The sequence below is a fragment of the Lingula anatina genome, chromosome 8, assembly GCF_051362555.1.
Source record: "Lingula anatina isolate TDL-2025a chromosome 8, LinAna3.0, whole genome shotgun sequence".
Lineage (NCBI taxonomy): Eukaryota > Metazoa > Brachiopoda > Lingulata > Lingulida > Lingulidae > Lingula > Lingula anatina.
Window position 1 is genome coordinate 10,763,944 of NC_141774.1, and position 23,091 is coordinate 10,787,034.

The 23,091-nt window shown below is 36.0% G+C and overlaps 1 protein-coding gene across 1 annotated transcript in view; it reads left to right on the forward strand.

The window, feature by feature from the left end:
- Positions 1-21: 21 nt before the first annotated feature.
- Positions 22-23,091, forward strand: part of LOC106176738 (3'-5' exoribonuclease HELZ2-like) — a 64,217-nt gene continuing 41,147 nt past the window's right edge. Inside the window, exons 1-9 of the mRNA XM_086994172.1 lie at positions 22-296; positions 1,039-1,337; positions 5,802-5,911; positions 6,827-6,858; positions 9,818-9,866; positions 10,328-10,528; positions 10,812-10,854; positions 21,530-21,642; positions 21,991-22,191. Coding sequence (XP_086850298.1) covers positions 1,076-1,337; positions 5,802-5,911; positions 6,827-6,858; positions 9,818-9,866; positions 10,328-10,528; positions 10,812-10,854; positions 21,530-21,642; positions 21,991-22,191 — 1,011 coding nt within the window. The 5' untranslated portion in view covers positions 22-296; positions 1,039-1,075. The remainder of the gene's footprint in view (positions 297-1,038; positions 1,338-5,801; positions 5,912-6,826; positions 6,859-9,817; positions 9,867-10,327; positions 10,529-10,811; positions 10,855-21,529; positions 21,643-21,990; positions 22,192-23,091) is intronic.

Below are 23,091 nucleotides of genomic sequence, written 5' to 3' on the forward strand. Positions count from 1 at the left end.
GGCCCAGCGGTGTATCCCAACCAAGATGATAAACTTTTCCAGTTCAAAAAGTTTTTATTGAATTCATGTATTTGAATACAACGAAAAAATAGGAGTTTTGAACGTCTTTTTATAAAACCTCATTGCTAACATCATAACTAACGTTTTGACGTGTGCCGTGAAAAAAAAATTCCCAACTTTCGTTTTGAACAATAGAATTACTTCCGCAAAGACAAATACCGGTGCACTCGGTGTGTCTTCAATTTACTACATTTTGCAACCAAAGGAGACTTATTTAATAACAGATTTGACTCGAGGTAAGCTGATATTTATATAGTTTCAGCTTTGAATAGATAAAAACTTAGAAATGTGGTAGAAACTTCCCAATTTTTGATATGTACTAAATTTCGCGGAAGAAGATGCCAAGTTCATGATTTTTTTTTTATAATACTAGATTGAAATTTGGCAAATAGATAGCCACATATCTGAGTATAGATTAACCGTTTGATTTATTAAGCTATACAATGAAAGGAAAATATATTGGTGGCCCCGATTTCTATTTTTAAAAGTTGTCTTATAAAATATGAAGGGAATCGAAATTAGTACAGTTCAAAACTCGATCTTTGACAAGGAATCATGAGCACATTTGTTTCACCCAGGCAATCGTGTGTTTGTGCAGAATTAAAGAGAAGGAAAATATTTAAAACTTACCAAAGTTAAATTTGAATAATCTGTCATCTATTAATATAAGTTAATTATATTAATTATATTTTATAATAGTATATACTAGTATACTTAGCTAGTATGTTAGAATTTGAATGTTAGTCTGCCATGGCTGAATATTTTATCCAGTTGTTTGAAATAGTAGTTATGATGGACATTTTTCTGCCACAGTTTTACTATTTGTTTATTTAAACACTTTTTTTTAGTTTCTGATCATGTTACATGTAGCCTGTATCTTATAATCTGAAACAGCACAGTTATATAAGGAAGAACAAGTCCACAATTTTTTCTTTAAATAATTGAAATGTTAAAAAAGAAAAGTATATTGTGTTACAGATAGATTTGTGGTGTGCAACTTTCACATTGAAAGATAATGGGAATCTCAGTTGAGGCATGGAGGCTGAGAATAGGTTGTTTTACACACTCTTCCTCGGCCAGCAGTGAAGATGACCCTCACAGAAACAGCCACCGGAAACGAAAGTGTAGAACCACAAATCATGATTGTGTAGCCAAGGTCTTGCCTGTTGAACAAAATGAGGAGTTGCCCAGTGCCCTAGGGGCTAAAAGATTGAAAACAGCCTCTCCTAGAAAATCCTTTGCACAGCAGTTATGCGCTTATATTCCAAATCTCAGAGGTAATGGAGGCAATTCATAGACTTGCTTTAAAAAAATCAGTTTTATTTATTTATCTATTTTAATTAATTGATTAATTTTTGTATTTATCTTATTTGTTTATTTATTTTTGAGGGATGGACAGGGATAAGAGTTCTGCTCCAGAGTTGTTTCAAACTCTTACCTTTAAACTTTTTTTAAGGGACAACAACTGTTCATTTTGGCCAAAAAAATGAATGTTCTTGGGGTAAACAACAATTTCCCCATACTTACCAATGGTTAATGAATCCATTTCTACATTCAAATTTAGTCCCTATTTTTTTTTTTTCAAGAAAGTTTTTTTTTTTGCAATAATCTCTTAAGAGATTATTATTGAGTACAGCCATCTGTGGAGGTCACATGGTTAGAATACAAGCACAGAGTTCAGAATAATTGTTTAAACTGCCATTTTTTTGTTGTGAAATTGAATATATTATATTTTTATGAGTTTTTTACAATGTTTTTATTGTGAAGTATAGATCTCATACGAAGAGTTGTTATCCCTTTAACTTAGAGCTTACAATTTTTAGAGCCATGTCTCTCTTTCTCTCTCTCCCTCTCTCTCTCTTATGTGACTATATTAAATGATTAAGACTATTTTACTGCTAAAATGCGATCCAAAGATTTTACTTGTCCTTAGAAATTTAGGTTCAACATAATAAGCAATTCATGTACTTAGAATGCTTTAAAAATCCTGTGCTTCATTCTTTTAATATCTCCCTCCCTCTCCTTTTTTTTTATGTACAGACACAGATGTGTCTGTACATATAGCCATCATCTGCGTCTGTCGTCGCCGTCGTCGCCGTCGTGCACTTTTACCGATAACACGATAAGTGGAATTGGCTTTTGGCTTGAAACTTACAGAACTGATGAATATTCATAATACGCGGGTCAAGTTCGAAAATCAGCATGATCGGGCCATTTTTAGGGAAGTTATGCTGTTTTTTCACTTTTTTCAGCATATATGCAGCACCGATAACACGATAAGTAGAAAACCATTTTACTTTTTGGCTTGAAACTTACAAAACTGATGAATATTCATAATCCGCAGGTCAAGTTCGAAAATCAGCATGATCGGGTCATTTTTAGGGAAGTTACGCTGTTTTTTCACTTTTCTCAGCATATATGCAACACCGATAACACGATAAGTGAAATAACATTTTACCTTTTGGCTTAAAACTAACAGAACTGATGGATATTCATAATACGCAGGTCAAGTTCGAAAATCAGCATGATCTGGCCTTTATTTTAGAAGTTATGCTGTTTTTTCACATTTCCTCACATTCAATTCTTAGGCATGTTAACAGTCTCATTATTGAACTAATAAGATATGTAAAAGTGTTTGTTTGACATTTCCTGCATCTTTACAACATTGTTAGTTGATTTTTTAAAAATGATGGTAAACTTGTTATCATGTATTGTGTAATAAAGTGTCAAAAATGGAAATAAACTCATATCATTGCAGTTTGTCAGATGCATTCATGAATCCACTATGTTCAGAATCTCAGAATGGAGGAAGTTGGACATTTAACACGGTTCTATTGATATTTTTCCCATCTCATCAATTTTCTTAGTTGGTCATATAAAAATGGCAACAAACTGTTTATTTTGTTTTATGTTAAAAAAATGTTAAAAATGGAAATAAACCCATTTCAGAACAGTGCTGTCTTGTTTACATTTTGGCATTTTCAAGGTGTGACTTTGAAGTTCCATGAGCCTGCAGACCTTTGCTAGTCACGTTTTCTGAATGTTCATGTTACTAATATTCTATTATTAAAAATTGATGGTCATTATGCTGTTAAACATTATGTAATATTGCATCAAAATGTGAAGAAACCCCTATTTTGGGCACTGCTCCCATGATGACCATTTAAGAAAAACCATGTCACTTACTGTTTTCAAACTTACAGGAATGAAACATGGGGCTAAAATACAGCAGTAGGCAATGCAGTCTGTTTGGTAATTTTTTCTGGCAGTTAAACAGTTTTTGTGAAAATTTAATTTTTCACATATTGGCATTTTCAAGGTGTGACTTTTAAGTTCCATGAGCCTGCAGACCTTTGCTAGTCATGTTTTCTGAATGTTCATGTGACTAATATTCCATTATTAAAAATTGATGGTCATTATGCTGTTAAACATTATGTAATATTGCATCAAAATTTGAAGAAACCCCTATTTTGGGCACTGCTCTCATAATGACCATTTAACAAAAATCATGTCAATTACCGTTCTCAAACATACAGGAAAGAAACATGGGTCTAAAATACAGCTTCAGTTGGCAATGCAGTCTGTTTGGTAATTTTTTCTGGCAGTTAAACAGTTTTTTGTGAAAATTTAATTTTTCACTTATTGGTGTTTTCAAGGTGTGACTTTGAAGTTCCATGATCCTGAAGACCTTTGCTTGTCACGTTTTCTGAATGTCCATGTTACTAATATTCTATTATTAAAAATTGATGGTCATTATGCTGTTAAGCATTATGTAATATTGCATCAAAATAGAAGAAAACACAATTTTTGGTGCGGCTGCTATGATGAGCATTATGGGAAAACCGTGTTATGACTGTAAAACCTTTAAAAAAGAAACACAGGACTAAAATGCAGAATGAGTTGGAAAAGCAGTCTAATTGGCTTCTTTTTCTGGAAGTTATACATTTGAGTGAAATATTCATTATCTTTTTGGCATAATTATTGTGGGACTCGGAGCTCCCATGGACATGAAGCCGAATGGTAATCAAATTTTCTACATGTCCATGCTATTTATTGTCAATAATCAAAGATTGGTGATAATTATTCTATAATTTATTATGTAATGTTACATCAAAATTGACAACAATATTTTTGCATTGCTACTGCAAACATTATGAAAAGAAAACTGTGCCACTTATTATAATTTTAAACTTACAAGTACGATTTTTAGGATTGGCCTTCAGCTCATGAGAAAACCAGCTCTATTGGATTATCATGTTTATTGTATTTATGCATTTTTTGTGAAATTTTCATTTTTCTCATTCTGGCACTTTCTAAGTATAAACTTGAACTCTGATGGGCCTGGAGCCTTATGCTTTTACTTTTGTCTGTGTTACCTGTTGTGCATAAGTTGATGTTGACTGTGCAGTTAAACATAATGTATTATTGCATCAGGATTGGTAGTCTCCTATTTTGGGCATTATGGTTTTGTGCTTTTCTTAAGGTGTGACTTATGGGCCTGAAGACCTTTGAGTGGGTCAGTCTGTAAATTACCCTTGGGTATCACTAGATTAATTTCAGAGTTATAAAGTCATTTGCTTTAATAGGTCATTAAATGAGATTACGTAAAGCACACTTGTTGATATTTCCCTGTAAACTCCCAAAGGTAAAGCTCTCTGCTAGATTAATAATAAGGAAGCAGTGATAATTATGCAGGTAAATTTTGTTTAATATTGCAAATAAGTTTTAAATATATATATATACCAAACTGGAAGATTAAAAGTTTGAATAGCATCTTCATTGGAATTATATTTACCTCAAGCTCTGCCAAGGAGGTTATATTTTCACCCCTGTTTGTCTGTCATCCACATAACACAAAAAAGTTATGGACCGATTTTGCAGAAATTTTCAGGAACTGTCGGAAGTGGGCCAAAGAGGACAATGATTAATTTTTGGTGGTGGTCCGGATCAATAATCAATCAATTATCAATAATAATCAACAATTGCTGCCTTGGCAGAGGTCTGCACTCTCAAAGTGCTTTTCTAGTTTTGTTGTTTTCCTTTATAATTTTTTCTCAAACACTTGCATTTGTGACTTTTAACTCTCATCTGCCTGGGGCTCTGCACATTTTCTGTATTTCTACATAAGCAGTTGTATTGTTTTTTATGTCTTTAAACATTATGTAATATTATTTTATGCACTGTCATCATTTTTCAAATATTGAGACTTTCATAATGTGAATTTGAACTCTCATGGTCCTGAAACTGTAATCTTATTGAAGGGGTGGATTGAGACCATCTTCTGGGTCTTCCGGAAGACAGTCAGGTTATTAAGTTTATATTGACTGGTATCTATTTTTTTCTGTTGGAAGACCATCAAAATGGAGGATGGATCAACATAGATACTTTGTAATACTGTCAGAAAATATCTCTGGGTCTGCTCCTGTTATTGACCATGTTACCTGTTGTGCAAGATTAAAATTCAGTGTTGACTGACAGTGCTATTATAAGCATTATTTATTATTGCATCAAAATTGACAAAATGACCTTTTTTGCATCTTTATTTTCTGTTTTTTGTCTGTACATTTGACAGCTTTGCTGCCTTGTACTACATTTTTTTCACTCTTGTGCACATGTTTCAGGGTCTCCAGAGAATGTCATCCATAAAATTAAATAAGTGCAACCTTAAATAGACATGAATGTACCCACATGGACTTTTTTGTTCTGTTTTTCACATTATTAAAAAAAATTTGATGTTAAAGGGTACCTGTCAGCCGGCCTGAGACTGCTGTTGTTAATAGGACTACTGTTGCTGGTGGCAGGAGATGTGGAGGCTAACCCAGGACCCAGTACAACACCTGGTTCTGAACAGGTTTGTGGGAATGTAAATTACTAATTAAGCTGCATTCACAGTGGCTGACTAACTAGTCCGAAGATCAAGTATGGTGACCCACTTTAAAGTTTGCCATCTAGTGATCTCCTTAACCGAATAGAATCCCATAGGGATTACGCAACAAGTATTTAAGTGAGGCGGCCATATTTATTCCACCGACTACATAGTCCACTGTTGTGAATGAGGCCTTAGAGCACATTCAGAACAGTGAACTAACAGCTAGGTCCACAGATCAGATATGGTGACCCACTAAAAAGCTTGCCACTTACTTCTCAATTAGACATTGAAAAGGTTCCTTACTGGGATAATGCAACAAGCATTCAAGTGGGTCGGCCATATTTGATCCATGGATCTGTTAGGGCATTCAGAAGTATGATGGATGATTCAAGTACAAACTGACTAAATACGGCTGACCCCACTACAAAAGCGATGCCACTGATTCCTGATGATAAAACAAATTAAATCTCGGCGTCAAGGTTTAATTGCTAGGCCCCTGCAGCAACGGACCAACATGGAATTAGTGGCATTGCTTTACAAGTGGGGTTGGCCATATTTAGTTGGCGAATCAGTTAGTACTCTGATCATCTTTTCTGAATTGCCCTTCAGTCTGCTTTTTTGAATGTGTTCTTTGATATAACCATCTTATAATTACTTTTGGTTTATTGATTGATGATATCAATTTTTTTATAAAATAATTTTATGTAAAAAAAAAATTTGTATTTTTATTTAATTTTTTTTACTTTGATTTAATGCTTTATATATCTAACATATTGTGGTAAACATTGCTATTTGCAAGATTGGTGCATTGATGTTCTTTTTTCTTATTTTTTGAGTGAACAATACGAATTTGTTAAAATGTGTTTTTAAAGATTTTTTGTTATTTAATTATTAAAGAACAATGGGGAAGATCCTGCCAAGGAAGAACTGTAAGTAAAAATGATTTTCACAAATTTCTAACACCTCTGTTATTGTACCACCAGCGTTAGAGCTGGCGGTACACATGGTTTCGGTCCCGACCGGATCGTTCCGCCGGCTCCGCCAGCTCTGCCGGCTCCGCCGGATGGCTACCGTTACCGCTTCTCCTCCTAGACGGTAAGGGCCCCCGTACCCATCTCATGGATTTAGGTCACCTATAATCTCAACTCGTTCCACGTAAAATTTGGGCTTTGTCGGTATTGGGGTCTGGGTGTGGCACTCATTGCAATGCACCCTTGTCTAAAAATGGCAAAATTAAATGCTAATTATCTACCCTACGGAAGGGGTTATGGGAAAAATTTCTATAGACGGCTTTCCAAAAGTCATATGTGTAGATTTCAAATATACCCTTGGATTTGACCTTTGACCTTTATTTCAAGGTCAAATGGGCAAAAATTTTCAAAAAAATGAAATTTTTTACAAAAAAAAATTTTTTTGCCCTGTTATTCAGACACCACACAGACTTAACCAATAATATTATTGGAAAGTGTTACCCTTCAGGTCATCTTTCATCTCCATGAATTTGGGGTCAATGGGTGCATTTTCACGGGAGTAGCGGCCATAAGATACCGAAACTGAAAACTGTCTCTAATTCGGGAACCGTTAATGCTAGAGACCCATTCTTTTTTGCATTTTGTAGAGCATGTAAAGCCCAACACTGGAGGTGGTCTCAGTTTTTTTTGTATTCCATACGGTTTTCGAGTTACGCTGTATCAAAAAGTACATATTGGTGGTAAAAGCAAAATGTGCAGTACGGTAATGGATAATAAATTTTGAACTCTGGAAAAATAAAACATAAGGCTTGGCAAAGCAGACAACTTGTGTTCAAAAATGACATTATTTCATCAAATTTGAACTTCTGAAACTTCAGAGCACCTCCTATTTCAAGAATTTTGACCAAAATGACATTTTCTTTATTTTAATTAATTTTTTTCTGTAGGAAATTTAAGGCACATTATGGTAACTCCAAAATTATAACATTTAGTCCCTTATATCTCCAAAACTGGCAGAGATAGGTCCATAGTTACTATTGAAGTTAAATAGGAAGTCATATACTGGCAATCTTACTATGACCTTGAAATTGACCTTTGACCTACTTTTCACCATGAACTGAACTTTGCAAATTTTTCTTCCCTTTTATCTCCAAAACTGGCAGAGATAGGTCCATAGTTACTATTGAAGTTGAATAGGAAGTCATATACTGGCAATCTAAATGTGACCTTAAAATTGACCTTTGACCTACTTTACACCATGAACTGAACTTTGCAAATTTTGCTTCCCTTTTATCTCCAAAACTGGCAGAGATAGGTCCATAGTTACTATTGAACTTGAATAGGAAGTCATAAACTGGCAATCTAAATGTGACCTTAAAATTGACCTTTGACCTACTTTTCACCATAAACTGAACTTTGCAAATTTTGCTTCCCTTTTATCTCCAAAACTGGCAGAGATAGGTCCATAGTTACTATTGAACTTGAATAGGAAATCATATACTGGCAATCTAAATGTGACCTTGAAATTGACCTTTGACCTACTTTTCACCATGAACTGAACTTTGCAAACTTTTCTTCCCTTTTATCTCCAAAACTGGCAGAGATAGGTCCATAGTTACTATTGAAGTTGAATAGGAAGTCATATACTGGCAATCTAAATGTGACCTTAAAATTGACCTTTGACCTACTTTACACCATGAACTGAATTTTGCAAATTTTGCTTTCCTTTTATCTCCAAAACTGGCTGAGATAGGTCCGTAGTTACTATTGAACTTGAATAGGAAGTCATATACTGGCAATCTAAATGTGACCTCAAAATTGACCTTTGACCTACTTTTCACCATAAACTGAACTTTGCAAATTTTGCTTCCCTTTTATCTCTAAAACTGGCAGAGATAGGTCCATAGTTACTATTGAACTTGAATAGGAAGTCATATACTGGCAATCTAAATGTGACCTTGAAATTGACCTTTGACCTACTTTTCACCATGAACTGAATTTTGCAAATTTTGCTTCTCTTTTATCTCCAAAACTGGCTGAGATAGGTCCATAGTTACTATTGAACTTGAATAGGAAGTCATATACTGGCAATCTAAATGTGACCTTAAAATTGACCTTTGACCTACTTTTCACCATGAACTGAACTTTGCAAATTTTGCTTTCCTTTTATCTCCAAAACTGGCAGAGATAGGTCCATAGTATTGAACTTGAAAAGGGAGTCATATACTGGCAATCTAAATGTGACCTCAAAATTGACCTTTGTCCTACTTTTCACCATAAACTGAACTTTGCAAATTTTGCTTCCCTTTTATCTCCAAAACTGGCTGAGATAGGTCCATAGTTACTTTTAAAGTTGAATAGGAAGTCCTATACTGGCAATCTAAGTGTGACCTTGAAATTGACCTTTGACCTACTTTTTATCATGAACTGAACTCTGTTAATTTCTTTCTCTTTTAACTTCAAACTTGACAGAGATAGGTCCATAGTTACTCTTGAACTTGAATAGGAAGTCATATACTGGCAATTTACTGTGACTTTGAAATTGACCCTTGACCTACCTTACGAAGAACTTAAATTTGATTGTACCATATATATTTTTTGCAATAGTTTAAAAATTCTTGTTGATTGCATTTTTACAGCTTGTCAAGCACAAAACTGGTGGCTATGTCCCTTATTTTGTGTATGTGGGGGTCTATACGAATGCGCTTGCTCCAGCTGGTGGTACAATATTTGGAGGCAGTATCGCCTCTCTGATCCTCTAGTTTCAATATCATTTATACAAAAATTTTTGTCTAAAAGTGTACGTAAGGATAAGAATCCAGCTTGCTTTTTAAACTGTCAGAGTTTCTTAGAAGTGCCTTGCAGAGATTCTAGGTTTCATATTTTGTAAAACTCATTTTAAAATTAACATCTTCAGGCAAGCTCAGCCCATATCCCCAGAACAGCCACAAGCTCATGACGAAGAAGTAAGTAGAGAATATCAGAAAAGACATGGAAATAGGTATTTACTACTTTACCTTAAATCACATTTAGAACAGAAGACTAACAGATCTGTGGATCAAATATGGCCGACCCACTTGAATGCTTGTTGTGTTATCCCTGCAGGAAATCTGTTCAGTGTCTAATTGGGAATTAAGCAGTGAGCTTTGAATTGGGTCGCCATATTTGATCCATGGATCTGTTAGTCAGCTGTTCTGAATAGGCTTCTATAGTCTTGGTATGTTCGTAAAAACAGACAGTCAACCAGCTCTTTGGGCTACTAGTGTCTTTCCAACCACTGTCCCACAGAACAAATGGTGGACATTAAAGAACACATTTTTAAGAAAAATGACCCCCCTCCCTTTAATTTTACTTGAGCCCATTTGTAGTCTGAGGTCTGAGGTCTTGGGTATTTTGTTCTTATAGATTTGATTTTTTTTCTTTGCAGATTGCCAAATATGAGGAGGAGGTTATGGTGTATTTGGAGCGTGGCAAAGAACCATTTAAAAGAGGGGAATTTGATGTTGCTGCAGAGCATCTAAGCAGAGCACTGGAGTATGTGGAGAAATTCCACCTGCAGAAAGGCATTTGTATCACCCCCCTGCTGGCAAATGTTTATTTTAATCGCTGTCTTTGTTATCAGATGATGGTATGTTCCTGAGAGATTTTTATATTCATATATGTTTTTGGCCATCTTTGGAATTGTCTGTAGTGTGTAATTGTGTCTGTCTGTCTATATGTCTGTCTATCTGCCTGTCTGTAATTATGCAATTTACATGCTTAATGTATGTCTGCACTTGCATTTAAAGGTTTAATCAGTGATTTGAAAAGATTATTTAAAATATTCTTTTTCAAGTCTATTGAACCATCTGTTTTGTGACTATTGCAATAAAATGATTTTTATACCAATTGCATTATTTTTTATCTTCCAGGGTGAGGGCCATTATCTAATGGCATTGAAAGATCTTCACAAAGGTAAATTTGTTAATTTTTTCAAAATTTCTCTCTCCATTGGTTGCACATGGGGGAATTGATATAAATTTGGAATAGTCAAAAATTTGTTGTCAACTTTCAAATAAATAGAATTGATAGGTATAATTGTACCACCAGCGTTAGCGCTGGCGGTACACATGGTTTTAGTCCCATCCGGATCGTTATTTCAAGGTCAAACGGGCCAAAATTTTCAAAAAAATTAATTTTTTTACGAAAAAAAAAATTATTTGCCCTGTTATTCAGACACCACACAGACTTAACCAATAATATTATTGGAAGTTGTTACCCTTCAGGTCATCTTTCATCTCCGTGAATTTGGGGTCAATCGGTGCATTTTCACAGGAGTAGCGGCCATAAGATACCGAAACTGAAAACTGTCTCTAATTCGGGAACCGTTAACACTAGAGACCCATTCTTTTTTGCATTTTGTAGAGCATGTAAAGCCCAACACTGGAGGTGGTCTCCGTTTTTTTGTATTCCATACGGTTTTCGAGTTACGCTGTATCAAAAAGTACATATTGGTGGTGAAAGCAAAATGTGCAGTACGGTAATGGATAATAAATTTTGAACTCCAGAAAAAAAAAATATATAAGGCTTGGCAAAGCAGACAACTTGTGGTCAAAAATGACATTATTTCATCAAATTTGAACTTCTGGAACTTCAGAGCACCTCCCATTTCAAGAATTTTGACCAAAATGACCTTTTCTTTATTTTAATTAATTTTTTTCTGTAGGAAATTTATGGCACATTATGGTAACTCCAAAATTATAACATTTAGTCCCTTATATCTCCAAAACTGGCAGAGATAGGTCCATAGTTACTATTGAAGTTGAATAGGAAGTCATATACTGGCAATCTTACTGTGACCTTGAAATTGACCTTTGACCTACTTTTCACCATGAACTGAACTCTGCAAATTTTGTTTCCCTTTTATCTCCAAAACTGGCAGAGATAGGTCCATATTTTCTATTGAACTTGAATAGGAAGTCATATGCTGGCAATCTTAATGTGACCTTAAAATTGACCTTTGACCTACTTTTCACCATGAATTGAACTTTGCAAATTTTGGTTCCCTTTTATCTCCAAAACTGGCAGAGATAGGTCCATAGTTTCTATTGAACTTGAATAGGAAGTCATATACTGGCAATCTAAATGTGACCTTAAAATTGACTTTTGACCTACTTTTCACCATGAACTGAACTTTGCAAATTTTGCTTCCCTTTTATCTCCAAAACTGGCAGAGATAGGTCCATAGTTACTATTGAACTTGAATAGGAAGTCATATACTGGCAATCTAAATGTGACCTTAAAATTGACCTTTGACCTACTTTTCACCATGAACTGAACTCTGCTAATTTCTTTCTCTTTTAACTCCAAACCCGGCAGAGATAGGTCCATAGTTACTATTGAAGTTGAATAGGAAGTCATATACTGGCAATCTATATGTGACCTTGAAATTGACCTTTGACCTACTTTTCACCATGAACTGAACTCTGCTAATTTCTTTCTCTTTTAACTCCAAACCTAGCAGAGATAGGTCCATAGTTACTATTGAAGTTAAATATGAAGTCATATTCTGGCAATTTACTGTGACCTTGAAATTGACCTTTGACCTTCTATTCACCATGAACTGAACTTTGCATATTTTGCTTCCCTTTTATCTTCAAAACTGGCAGAGATATGTCCATGGTTACTATTGAACTTGAATAGGAAGTCATATACTGGCAATCTTACTGTGACCTTGAAATTGACCTTTGACCTACTTTTCACCAAGAACTGAACTTTGCAAATTTTGCTTCCCTTTTTTTCTCCAAAACTGGCTGAGATAGGTCCATAATTACTATAGAACTTGAATAGGAAGTCATATACTGGCAATCTAAATGTGACCTTAAAATTGACCTTTGACCTACTTTTCACCATGAACTGAACTTTGCATATTTTGCTTCCCTTTTATCTCCAAAGTTACGCTGTATCAAAAAGTACATTGGTGGTGAAAGCAAAATGTGCAGTACAGTTATGGATAATAAATTTTGAACTCCAGAAAAATAAAACATAAGGCTTGGCAAAGCAGACAACTTGTGGTCAAAAATGACATTATATCATCAAATTTGAACATCTCGAACTTCAGAACACCTCCCATTTCAAGAATTTTGACCAAAATGACCTTTTCTTTATTTTAATTAATTTTTTCTGTAGGAAATTTATGGCACATTATGGTAACTCCAAAATTATAACATTTAGTCCCTTATATCTCCAAAACTGGCAGAGATAGGTCCATAGTTACTATTGAAGTTGAATAGGAAGTCATATACTGGCAATCTATATGTGACCTTGAAATTGACCTTTGAACTACTTTTCACCATGAATTGAACTTTGCAAATTTTGCTTCCCTTTTATCTCCAAAACTGGCAGAGATAGGTCCATAGTTGCTATTGAACTTGAATAGGAAGTCATATCCTGGCAATCTAAGTGTGACCTTGAAATTGACCTTTGGCCTACTTTTCACCATGTACTGAACTTTGCGAATTTTGCTTCCCTTTTATCTCCAAAACTGGCAGAGATAGGTCCATAGTTACTATTAAACTTGAATAGGAAGTCATATACTGGCAATTTACTGTGACCTTGAAATTGACCTTTGACCTACCTTACGATGAATTCACTTTGATTGTACCATTTTAAGTTATATATATTTTTTGCATATTTTGAAAATTCTTGTTGATTGCATTTTTACAGCTTGTCAAGCACAAGACTGGTGGCTGTGTCCCTTACTTTGTGTATGTGGGGGTCTATACGAATGCGCTTGCTCCAGCTGGTGGTGCAATATTCAGAGGCGGTATCGCCTCTCTGATCCTCTAGTTTTTTATGGAAGCAGCAAATATTGTTCTTGTTTTGGCTGTCACTTACATTAACTACGGTAAAAACGTGAACATTTAGTTAGTCTTGAAAATTTTGTTGAAAGACAATTCTCTACCAACCAAAGTTTTACACTTTGAAAATACAGTAAAACTTGAAAATAGGCCTCTCCATTCTTTTGAATAGTTCATCACCTAATATGGCCATGTCATATTCATGCATTTAAAAATATTAATTGTTATTTAAATGACGAAATTTTTATCTCAATGGGCTGACCTGGCTGAACCACAGGGTGTAAAATTAACTGAATCAATTATTTCTTGTGACATTATTTTTTAGTTTCCATTGAGACATTGTGATATTTTTAACCAAGTAAAAGGAAAGTTTGGCGTAGTCAAACGACATTTTATGGCGACAACAATCTCCAGAGCTTATTTATGCACATGGGCATTCTGCACATGCTCAATTGTGCCCTAGAGGGGTAATCTCCTTTGAGGCACATGTTGCTACTTATACCATGGGGCATCACTGCCTGGCCTCATTTTGCTTGATTCATTCTGTTCACGAGTATGATACAATCAAGCTACAAGTTATCTCAAATCTGCAACTGAAATCTTCAGTTCAAAAAATTTCATTTTACCTCTATGAGAACTTTCCAGCAGTTCACTCGATCTGTTGAAGCGTACAGTGACAGATTCTGCACAACTTCAAGCAAGGATCAACAGTACAATTGCTGACTGTTACATGAATGCGGTAAGTTTTAGTTTCTCTAGCTATTTAGCAGTTGCAGTTGACAAAACGTTCTTTATCCAGGTGTTGCTTGTTTACTCGGATAGCGGTCACTGCGACTGCACAAAGAAATTAAGGGTCCTTGCGTGTAGAATCTCCAGTCACCTGAAGACATAGGCGGACGCAACGTCCCAAAATTTATTTGATATCACATGGGCACATGCTTTGCCGATTCAGTTACCTACTTTTAGTTTCCCACTTCTATCATATTCCTCGTCAGGCGTTTCACTGTTCAGGGTAGATACCTTAGCAAAGTAGAGTATCTTGCTCAGTCTGACCTGCACATCATTATAAACCAGCTCAATCCAAAAATCAACCCTCCTTTCCTCATCAACTATTCGTTTTTGTTAGCACTGAAGTTACCATTTACACCTACTGTTTACTTATCATTGAGTTTCACATTTATAGCTCTGTCTTTAAGTCTTCTGAAGAAAATTTGTGGTCTTATATCAACTCCCACCCTCCACACATATCTACTACTTGGGTTCACTTACTTAGGGCATTACAACTGATAGAGCATCTTAATTAAGTCAGAGAAGTAAATAGTTATTAGCTTTTCACTTTTCAGTAAGCAAGATAATTTTGCATGGGTATTACAAGTCCCCCAGATATGGAAGATTTAAATACTTATTGAAGCACAGTGCCTTCATTTTTATCATATTCAATAACCTCTGTCCATTTTCTTAGGACTTCTCTCTTTCAGCTTTCAGTAGGATATTGCAAAACTTTCCCACCCTAGTTAATCGTATAAACATGTCTAGTATTCCTGACCCATTTTCAAGTCACAAGGCTCCATGAAAAGTCTCCTGTTCTCTGATTTAAATTAAAATTACAACCCAGCTTTACGACCCTTCTATGGCCTATTAAGTGAGGCTGGTCCCTTAATTAAGCAGTTGATAGAGGCTTACAATGCCTGACCCTACTGCTGAGGGTAATTATGCCCTCACCATAGCAAATACATCCTGGCCACCTGTTATGATAGTGATAAAGGCTGACAGCTGCCTAGTAGTAGTTCTCTAAAGATAAATACGAGCTATAAAGATGAACAAATACACAGGAATTACGAGTTACTGGCGAAATAGACTGAATTCCTTTAATCATTCAACAATTCAGTGGCGACTATTAAGTTATACATCTGAACTCACAACAAGATAAAACATAAAATTTATATATTATATATTATATACATATATCTGAGTTTCAAAAATGCACACTAGCTTAGACATGCTTTTGAAATCCTAACGTTTTTAGGACCAGTGGTTGAAATAGAAGAACGCATTTTATAATATACCTCAATTTAATAATCATCTTGGGCATCGGTTATTTTAGAGGCTAACATGACAACTTGCCGTATATTTGAGTGTAAATAAAGAAATCCTCCAAAAACAAAATAAACGGCTTCATCTGGGAAATTCAGTCTCCTCGGTAGTAAATAAGACCATGATTCAAACCTTCATGTAAAGTGTACCCCATGATAACATACAAGACATACAAAGACAGGAGTCTGACATAATTCCAGATGTACACCCTGGCAACTGGGCAAGCATCTTAAGAGGGCATTTCATTCACTAGTTCCCTCAATCATCGAGGATTTAGTTCTTATAATAGTGACAATAATAATAATAATGATAATAGTGGTAACAATATCATTTTTCACTTTGTTTGCTGAATGCCACTCGGGTTGGAGCACACCTTTCGGACATGGGGCAATACAAACTTAAGCCTAATAAGCATGGACCCATCAGAAAGAATTTCTCTCAGTAAGTTGAACTAACCCCCCCCCCCCCCCCCCCCCCTTTCACTTTTCTTAATCAGACTCTGACCTTTTCAGGGCCTCATGTAAATTGGTCACTTAACTGTATCACGACCTTTTCAGGGCCAAGGTACACTTCCTTTCTAGGTCAGTTTCTGACCTTTTTAGGGCCTCATCCACGTAACTTTCTTAACCAGTTTCTGACCTTTTCAGGACCAAGGTAAACTTCCTTCATAATCAGGGCCTTGTGCACTTTAGTTTGTTAAACAAATTCTGTCCTTTTCAGGGCCTCATACACATTTGCTCTCTTATCCGGATCCCGACCTTTTCAAGGCCAAGGTACACGTACTTCTTTTCAGGGCCTTGTGCACATTCGTTTTTTAATCAGATTCTGTCCTTTTCAGGACCAAGGTTCGCCTTTCTTTACCAGTTTCTGACCTTTTCAGGGTTTATGTATGTTGTGTTCTCTACCAGTTACTGACCTTTTCAGGGTCTATGTTTGTTGTGTCCTTAACCAATTTCTAACCTTTTCATGGTTATGGTACATTTCCTTCTTAATCAGATCTTGTCCTTTTCAGGGCACATTCATTTTTTAACCTTTTCAGGACCAAGGTTCACCTTTCTTTACCAGTTTCTGATCTTTTCAATGTTATGGTACACTTACTTCTTTATCAGATCCTGTCCTTTGCAGGGCACATTCTCTTCTTAACCAGATTCTGTCCTTTTCAGGACACAATCGTTTCTTAACCAGATTCTGTCCTTTTCAGGACCAAGGTTCACATTTGTTACTGGTTTCTGACCTTTTCAGGGTCTGTGTATGTTGTCTTCTTTTCCAGTTTCTGACCTTTTCAAGGCTATGGTACATTTACTTCTTTATCAGATCCTGTCCTTTTCAGGGCACATTCGCTTCTTAACCAGATTCTGTCCTTTTCAGGGCACATTCGTTATTAACCAGATTCTGTCCTTTTCAGGACTAAGGTTCACATTTGTTACTAGTTTCTAACCTTTTCAGGGTCTATGTACGTTGTGTTCTTTACCAGTTTCTGACCTTTTCAAGGCTATGGTACACTTCCTTCTTAACCAAATTCTGCCCCTTTTCAGGGCACATTCTTTTCTTAACCAGATTCTGTCCTTTTCAGGGCACATTCGTTTCTTAACCAGATTCTGCCCTTTTCAGGGCCAAGGTTCACCTTTTTAACCAGTTTCCTAATTTTCAGGGCATCTTGCACATTCGTTTCTAAACCAGCTTCTTAAGTAGATTTCGGCCTTTACAGGACCTTACATACATTCATTTCATCACCAAATTGTCCTTCTCAAGGTCAAGCTACATTTCTTTACCAGTTTCTCAAACAGATTCTGCCCTTTTAGATCCAATTTGTTTCCTACCAAGATTAAGGCCCCCTTATACACCATGCATGCTGCACAGTTTCAGACCTCTCCATTTCATTTATTTATTTATTTATTTAATTTTCTCATACAGCATTAATGTCATTTCAACTTAATTTTTCTGGCATCTTTCTATGCCACAGTCAGTTTATTTATTTATATTTTATTTCCCACTGCATCGGGACTAATGGCATGCTTTTCCAACATAGTTCTTTATTTACTTATGCGTTCCTCATCAGTATGTTGGGTAGAGTGGCATGCTTTTAGTACATACTTGTTTATTTATTTATATTTTCCTCACCCGCTACGTCGGGTTGAGTGGCATGCTTTTATGAGATGTTTATTTATTTATTTATATTATCCTCCCCGCTACATCGGGTTGAGTGGCATGCTTTTATGACATATTTATGTATTTATTTATATTCTCCCCGCTACGTCGGGTTGAGCGGCATGCTTTTATGACATTTTACTATCCTCCCCGCTACGTCGGGTTGAGTGGCATGCTTTTATGACATATTTATTTATTTAATTATATTATCCTCCCCGCTACGTCGGGTTGAGCGTCATGCTTTTATGACATTTATTTATTTATATTATCCTCCCCGCTACGTCGGGTTGAGTGGCATGCTTTTATGACATTTATTTACTATCCTCCCCGCTACGTCGGGTTGAGTGGCATGCTTTTATGACATATTTATTTATTTATTTAATTATATTATCCTCCTCGCTACGTCGGGTTGAGTGGCATGCTTTTATGACATATTTATTTATTTATTTATTTATATTATCCTCCCCGCTACGTCGGGTTGAGTGGCATGCTTTTATGACATATTTGTTTACTTATTTATACTTTCTTCCCTACTGTGACGGGTCAATAGGTATGCCTTCTTTACAGGGTTATTTATCTTTTTCCCCACTATCAAAAGTCTGTGTATGTGCATGCACGCTTTCATAATTCATTTACTTACTCATTTTCCTTTTACTAATTGCCATTATTTTTGTGCAAGTTCATTGTTCTCCAAGCTGCATTGGATTGCTTCATTCTTTCCTTTGTGGGGTTTTCCTTGCCCAGTGCATTTGCACCAGTCAAGGTTATGGCCTCTTTGCAACCCCACAAATTAAATTTGTGCAAAATTGTTGGTAAATAATAACTTTTGCTGACTCGTCGCATGGTAATTTTTAGGATGATGAGTCTCATTGAATATTTGATATATAATTTTTATCCCTAAGGCCATAACATTTAATACAGGCAACAATTTGCTACATTGTCATTATTGTAAATACGATTAGGATAGAGGAGTTATATAATAAAAGCGGCCTGGTTTGGCCAAATCACAAACAAACAATATTCCTTGTTGCCTTCTTTCTTGCTATGAATGAGACTATAAAAGTTTGTGGTACACTGAGATGGAGGAGACATAAAGGAAAGTTTGGCGTAGTCAAACGACATTTTATGGCGACAACAATCTCCAGAGCTTATTTATGCACATGGGCATTCTGCACATGCTCAATTGTGCCCTAGAGGGGTAATCTCCTTTGAGGCACATGTTGCTACTTATACCATGGGGCATCACTGCCTGGCCTCATTTTGCTTGATTCATTCTGTTCACGAGTATGATACAATCAAGCTACAAGTTATCTCAAATCTGCAACTGAAATCTTCAGTTCAAAAAATTTCACCCACCACCATCCCCGTCTCCTCCTTCATACCACATTTGTCTCCTCTGCTGACCGAACTTTGCTTGCATTATATTTGACCATCATACTGCGTGCGTTTTTACTTTGATTTTTCAGTGTTGTATACCTGTCAAGAGCACCACTGCCCAGCGAATGTGCCAGTACACAGACGCCTACCAGTAATGCCACAGTGAAATCTTTGGATGTATTCATCTAGAGCAATGAATGGGTGGAGTCGCCTACCAGTAATGCCACAGTAAAATCTTTGGATGTATTCGTCTAGAGCAACGAATGGTTGGAGTCTTGTCTTTTACAAGTTAAACTTTTACATCTTCAACTGAAGGACGGCTGTTGCTTATGTCAATCTGTGGTCCACGCATTGCAGCATCCACACCATCTTCCTAATCCAGAGGAAAGGGAGAAGAAATTGTATGTGGGTAGTCATTGCGCATGACTTTACAGGTCCTTTAAAGGCTACCTCTGTACTGGACAGTCATCAGCCCAGCAAGTCTTGCGGGTTGATCAAACATTAGTATCGACATATGGTGTTAAGAGTTTTGATTTTTCACTTGTTGCCATAGACTTCTTTCAATGCCCACCACCAGCCACATATCAAGTCTCGTCGTTCCATATTACATTCTCCCGAGTTCAGATGATATTGGGTCACCTTTATAAGAGTATGTGACATTGTCACATGAAGATTTAGTGGGTTCATTTTCAGATTACTTTTTAAATATAACGAACAGTGGCCCAGCAAGCCTTGCGGGTCCATTTTTGATCTGTGCATACTGCAGAGGTCATTGGAACAGCTGTATAATAATCTGTCATACACCGTTTTAGGGGCCAAACAGGCTCCATTCCCGGTTTTTGCTTACACGATTATTAGCCATTTCAATGTGTGGCGACATGAGTGTTGCAAAAATACAACTTGTGTACCTGCTGTTTTCATGTTGTATGAGAATTTTGACTCTATTTTTAAGACCCAGTCATGCTTTTTGCATAATACGGCCCAGCAAGCTTTGCGGGTCCATCTCTACATTTGTTGAAATCAGGAATATAAGGGGATCAGTTGTATTAGAACATACATGTGTAGGTTATCCCCGACTCTGCTTCTTCATTCACATTTGATTCTAGTCATTGATAACTATAAACCGGAAGGAAATTGCCCTTCCGCAGATAACCACTTAAAACTGTTAACTATAATAGTAATCAACTAGTAAGGTGCAAGCTAGGATGGCATGGCAATTATAGAGAGTTCACTCTTCCAGCTGTTTTCAGCATATGGGAAAAACTGAACCTCCCCCCTTCCTTTGTTTAAAAAAAAAAAAAAAAAAAAAAAAGGGAGTAGGGGTTAGGTCACCCGCTAACAGCATTGTCATGCCGTACTTATGTAGATTTGTATTGAGAATCCTGCAATAGGCAATGCATTGGCCTCGCCTTTGCAATCAGACAAGCTGAATTGGATGCAATACCGTAGCTTATACTGAATCACTGCTTAGGGTAACTAGTGTTATTGAATATTCGACATAGTGGGGGCCTCTTTGCAACCCCACAAATTAAATTTGTGCAAAATTGTTGGTAAATAATAACTTTTGCTGACTCGTCGCATGGTAATTTTTAGGATGATGAGTCTCATTGAATATTTGATATATAATTTTTATCCCTAAGGCCATAACATTTAATACAGGCAACAATTTGCTACATTGTCATTATTGTAAATACGATTAGGATAGAGGAGTTATATAATAAAAGCGGCCTGGTTTGGCCAAATCACAAACAAACAATATTCCTTGTTGCCTTCTTTCTTGCTATGAATGAGACTATAAAAGTTTGTGGTACACTGAGATGGAGGAGACATAAAATTTAAATGGAAGCAAAATGTAGTTCAACACTGTTTTAAACAGCTTTTGTGGAACAGTGTATTGCAGGAGGCCTGATAGAAATGTTTGCAAATTTGTATATTGTAAATTTTTACTGCAGCGTGAAACCCAAGATCAGTACCAATATTTATACTATATGATTTAATTGATTTAATATTTATTGATAAGGAATGATCATTTCAAAGTAATTAAAGTATATAGAAGTCATGAAGATATGAAATCAAGAGGGTAGCATATAATAGATAAATCATATCATCTGACTTCTACATCTATATGCTTGACAAGAGCCTCACATTAAGCCAATATGTTATTTTTTCAGCCATTGTGTACTGCAGTGAAATTACTATGATAATTGATGAATACCTTGTTCGAGGGAATATACTGTTAAGCATGATCAGCAGACAAATTAGGGTTGACAATGACAGAAATCAGGTATAGTGTACCCTGACTTTGATATAAGCCTGATACTTTTTTATGAAAGTTTGGTCATGGTATACAGAAATGACTCCTTATTTTCAGTGGGAAAAAATATGAAATTTTCAGATGCATAATTTTACAATTAAAAAATTAGCTGTTTGCATTATTTGTGGTACTTCTTCTGTATAGAATAGAAGTATTAATATTAACTGCTTTTCAGTTTTGTTGCTACCACTCCACAGGAATGTCCTTGATTTTGAGGTACAACAATAGTGTTAAAATGCAAATTGTGATATTTAATTGTCAAAGATAGAAACCAAAAATAAATCCTTACCAAATAGATGTCTTTTTGTGTGTGTGTAGGCGGAGGAAGCAAAAAGAGTTATCGAGGTCATGAAAAAAGACGGCATCATTGGGTTCAATAAACAAGAATACATGAAAGCCTTAGCAATATATGGTCATGCATGCAAACTGGCTCACCTCTTGCGCAACTGGAGAGATAAAGATGCAGATGTGATTTTGGCCGATATGAAAGTGAGGTTTGCAGAAACATGGTTCGCGTTGGTGAGTATTCAGAGAGTTGGTAACTGAATAGGTGAAACCATTTAAAGATGCATACAAAGTCAATTTTTTGTCACAAAAACCAACCAAATGCCAGCATATAGGTTCAAGTAGTATAACTAAGAGAATTACCAAAAGGCATTGTTTAATTTTACCCAAAAATGATGTTTGAACAGATTTTTCTGCTGGCATTCTAAGCTGTATGTCAATGGGGCAGGAAAGTAGGTCACGGAAGTAGGTTAAATTTACAACCATAAATTTAAAAAAAGTAGCAGTCTAAAGGTCTTTTATGGCTGATCAAGTGATCTATTCAGTTTATCCCTTGGCATGTCAAATTTACTTGAGTCATATAAGAATCTAGTAGAAGTGGTTTACATGTGTTACTGGGAATCCACGCTCCACCGATGCTCGGTTCGTATGTACCTTTAAGTGCAAGTTTTTCTAACCACCAGGCAAATCAGCCAAAAAGCGGCAAGGTGGGGTTCTCACAGAATACACTCATTTTGCCCACAGTTAATCACCTTTGTGACCTTAATTTAACTGTAAAATATTAAAGCTTTCCGTTGCGTTATTGTCGAGATACAGCCACATGAATATTTCACTGCCTCGCGTGGCTCCCGTCTCACTTTTCAGCTGTGTGAGTGGTGTATTTTTCACCGAAGTTTGCTTCACAAATGTGCATCAAGTGATCAACTCATTACTTCGGTCAATACCAAAATTGAAAGATGGATATATAATCTTTATAACGACAGAGATTTATATCATAAATCCGTTGCTATGGTTACAAACTACCGAGGTTATTTGAGGTCACTTGATGACTGCCGCAGATACCCACCCTGTCAATAGCCTTATATCTCCACTAGTAGAGCACCTTAGATAATTTCACTGATATTTACTGAAAAT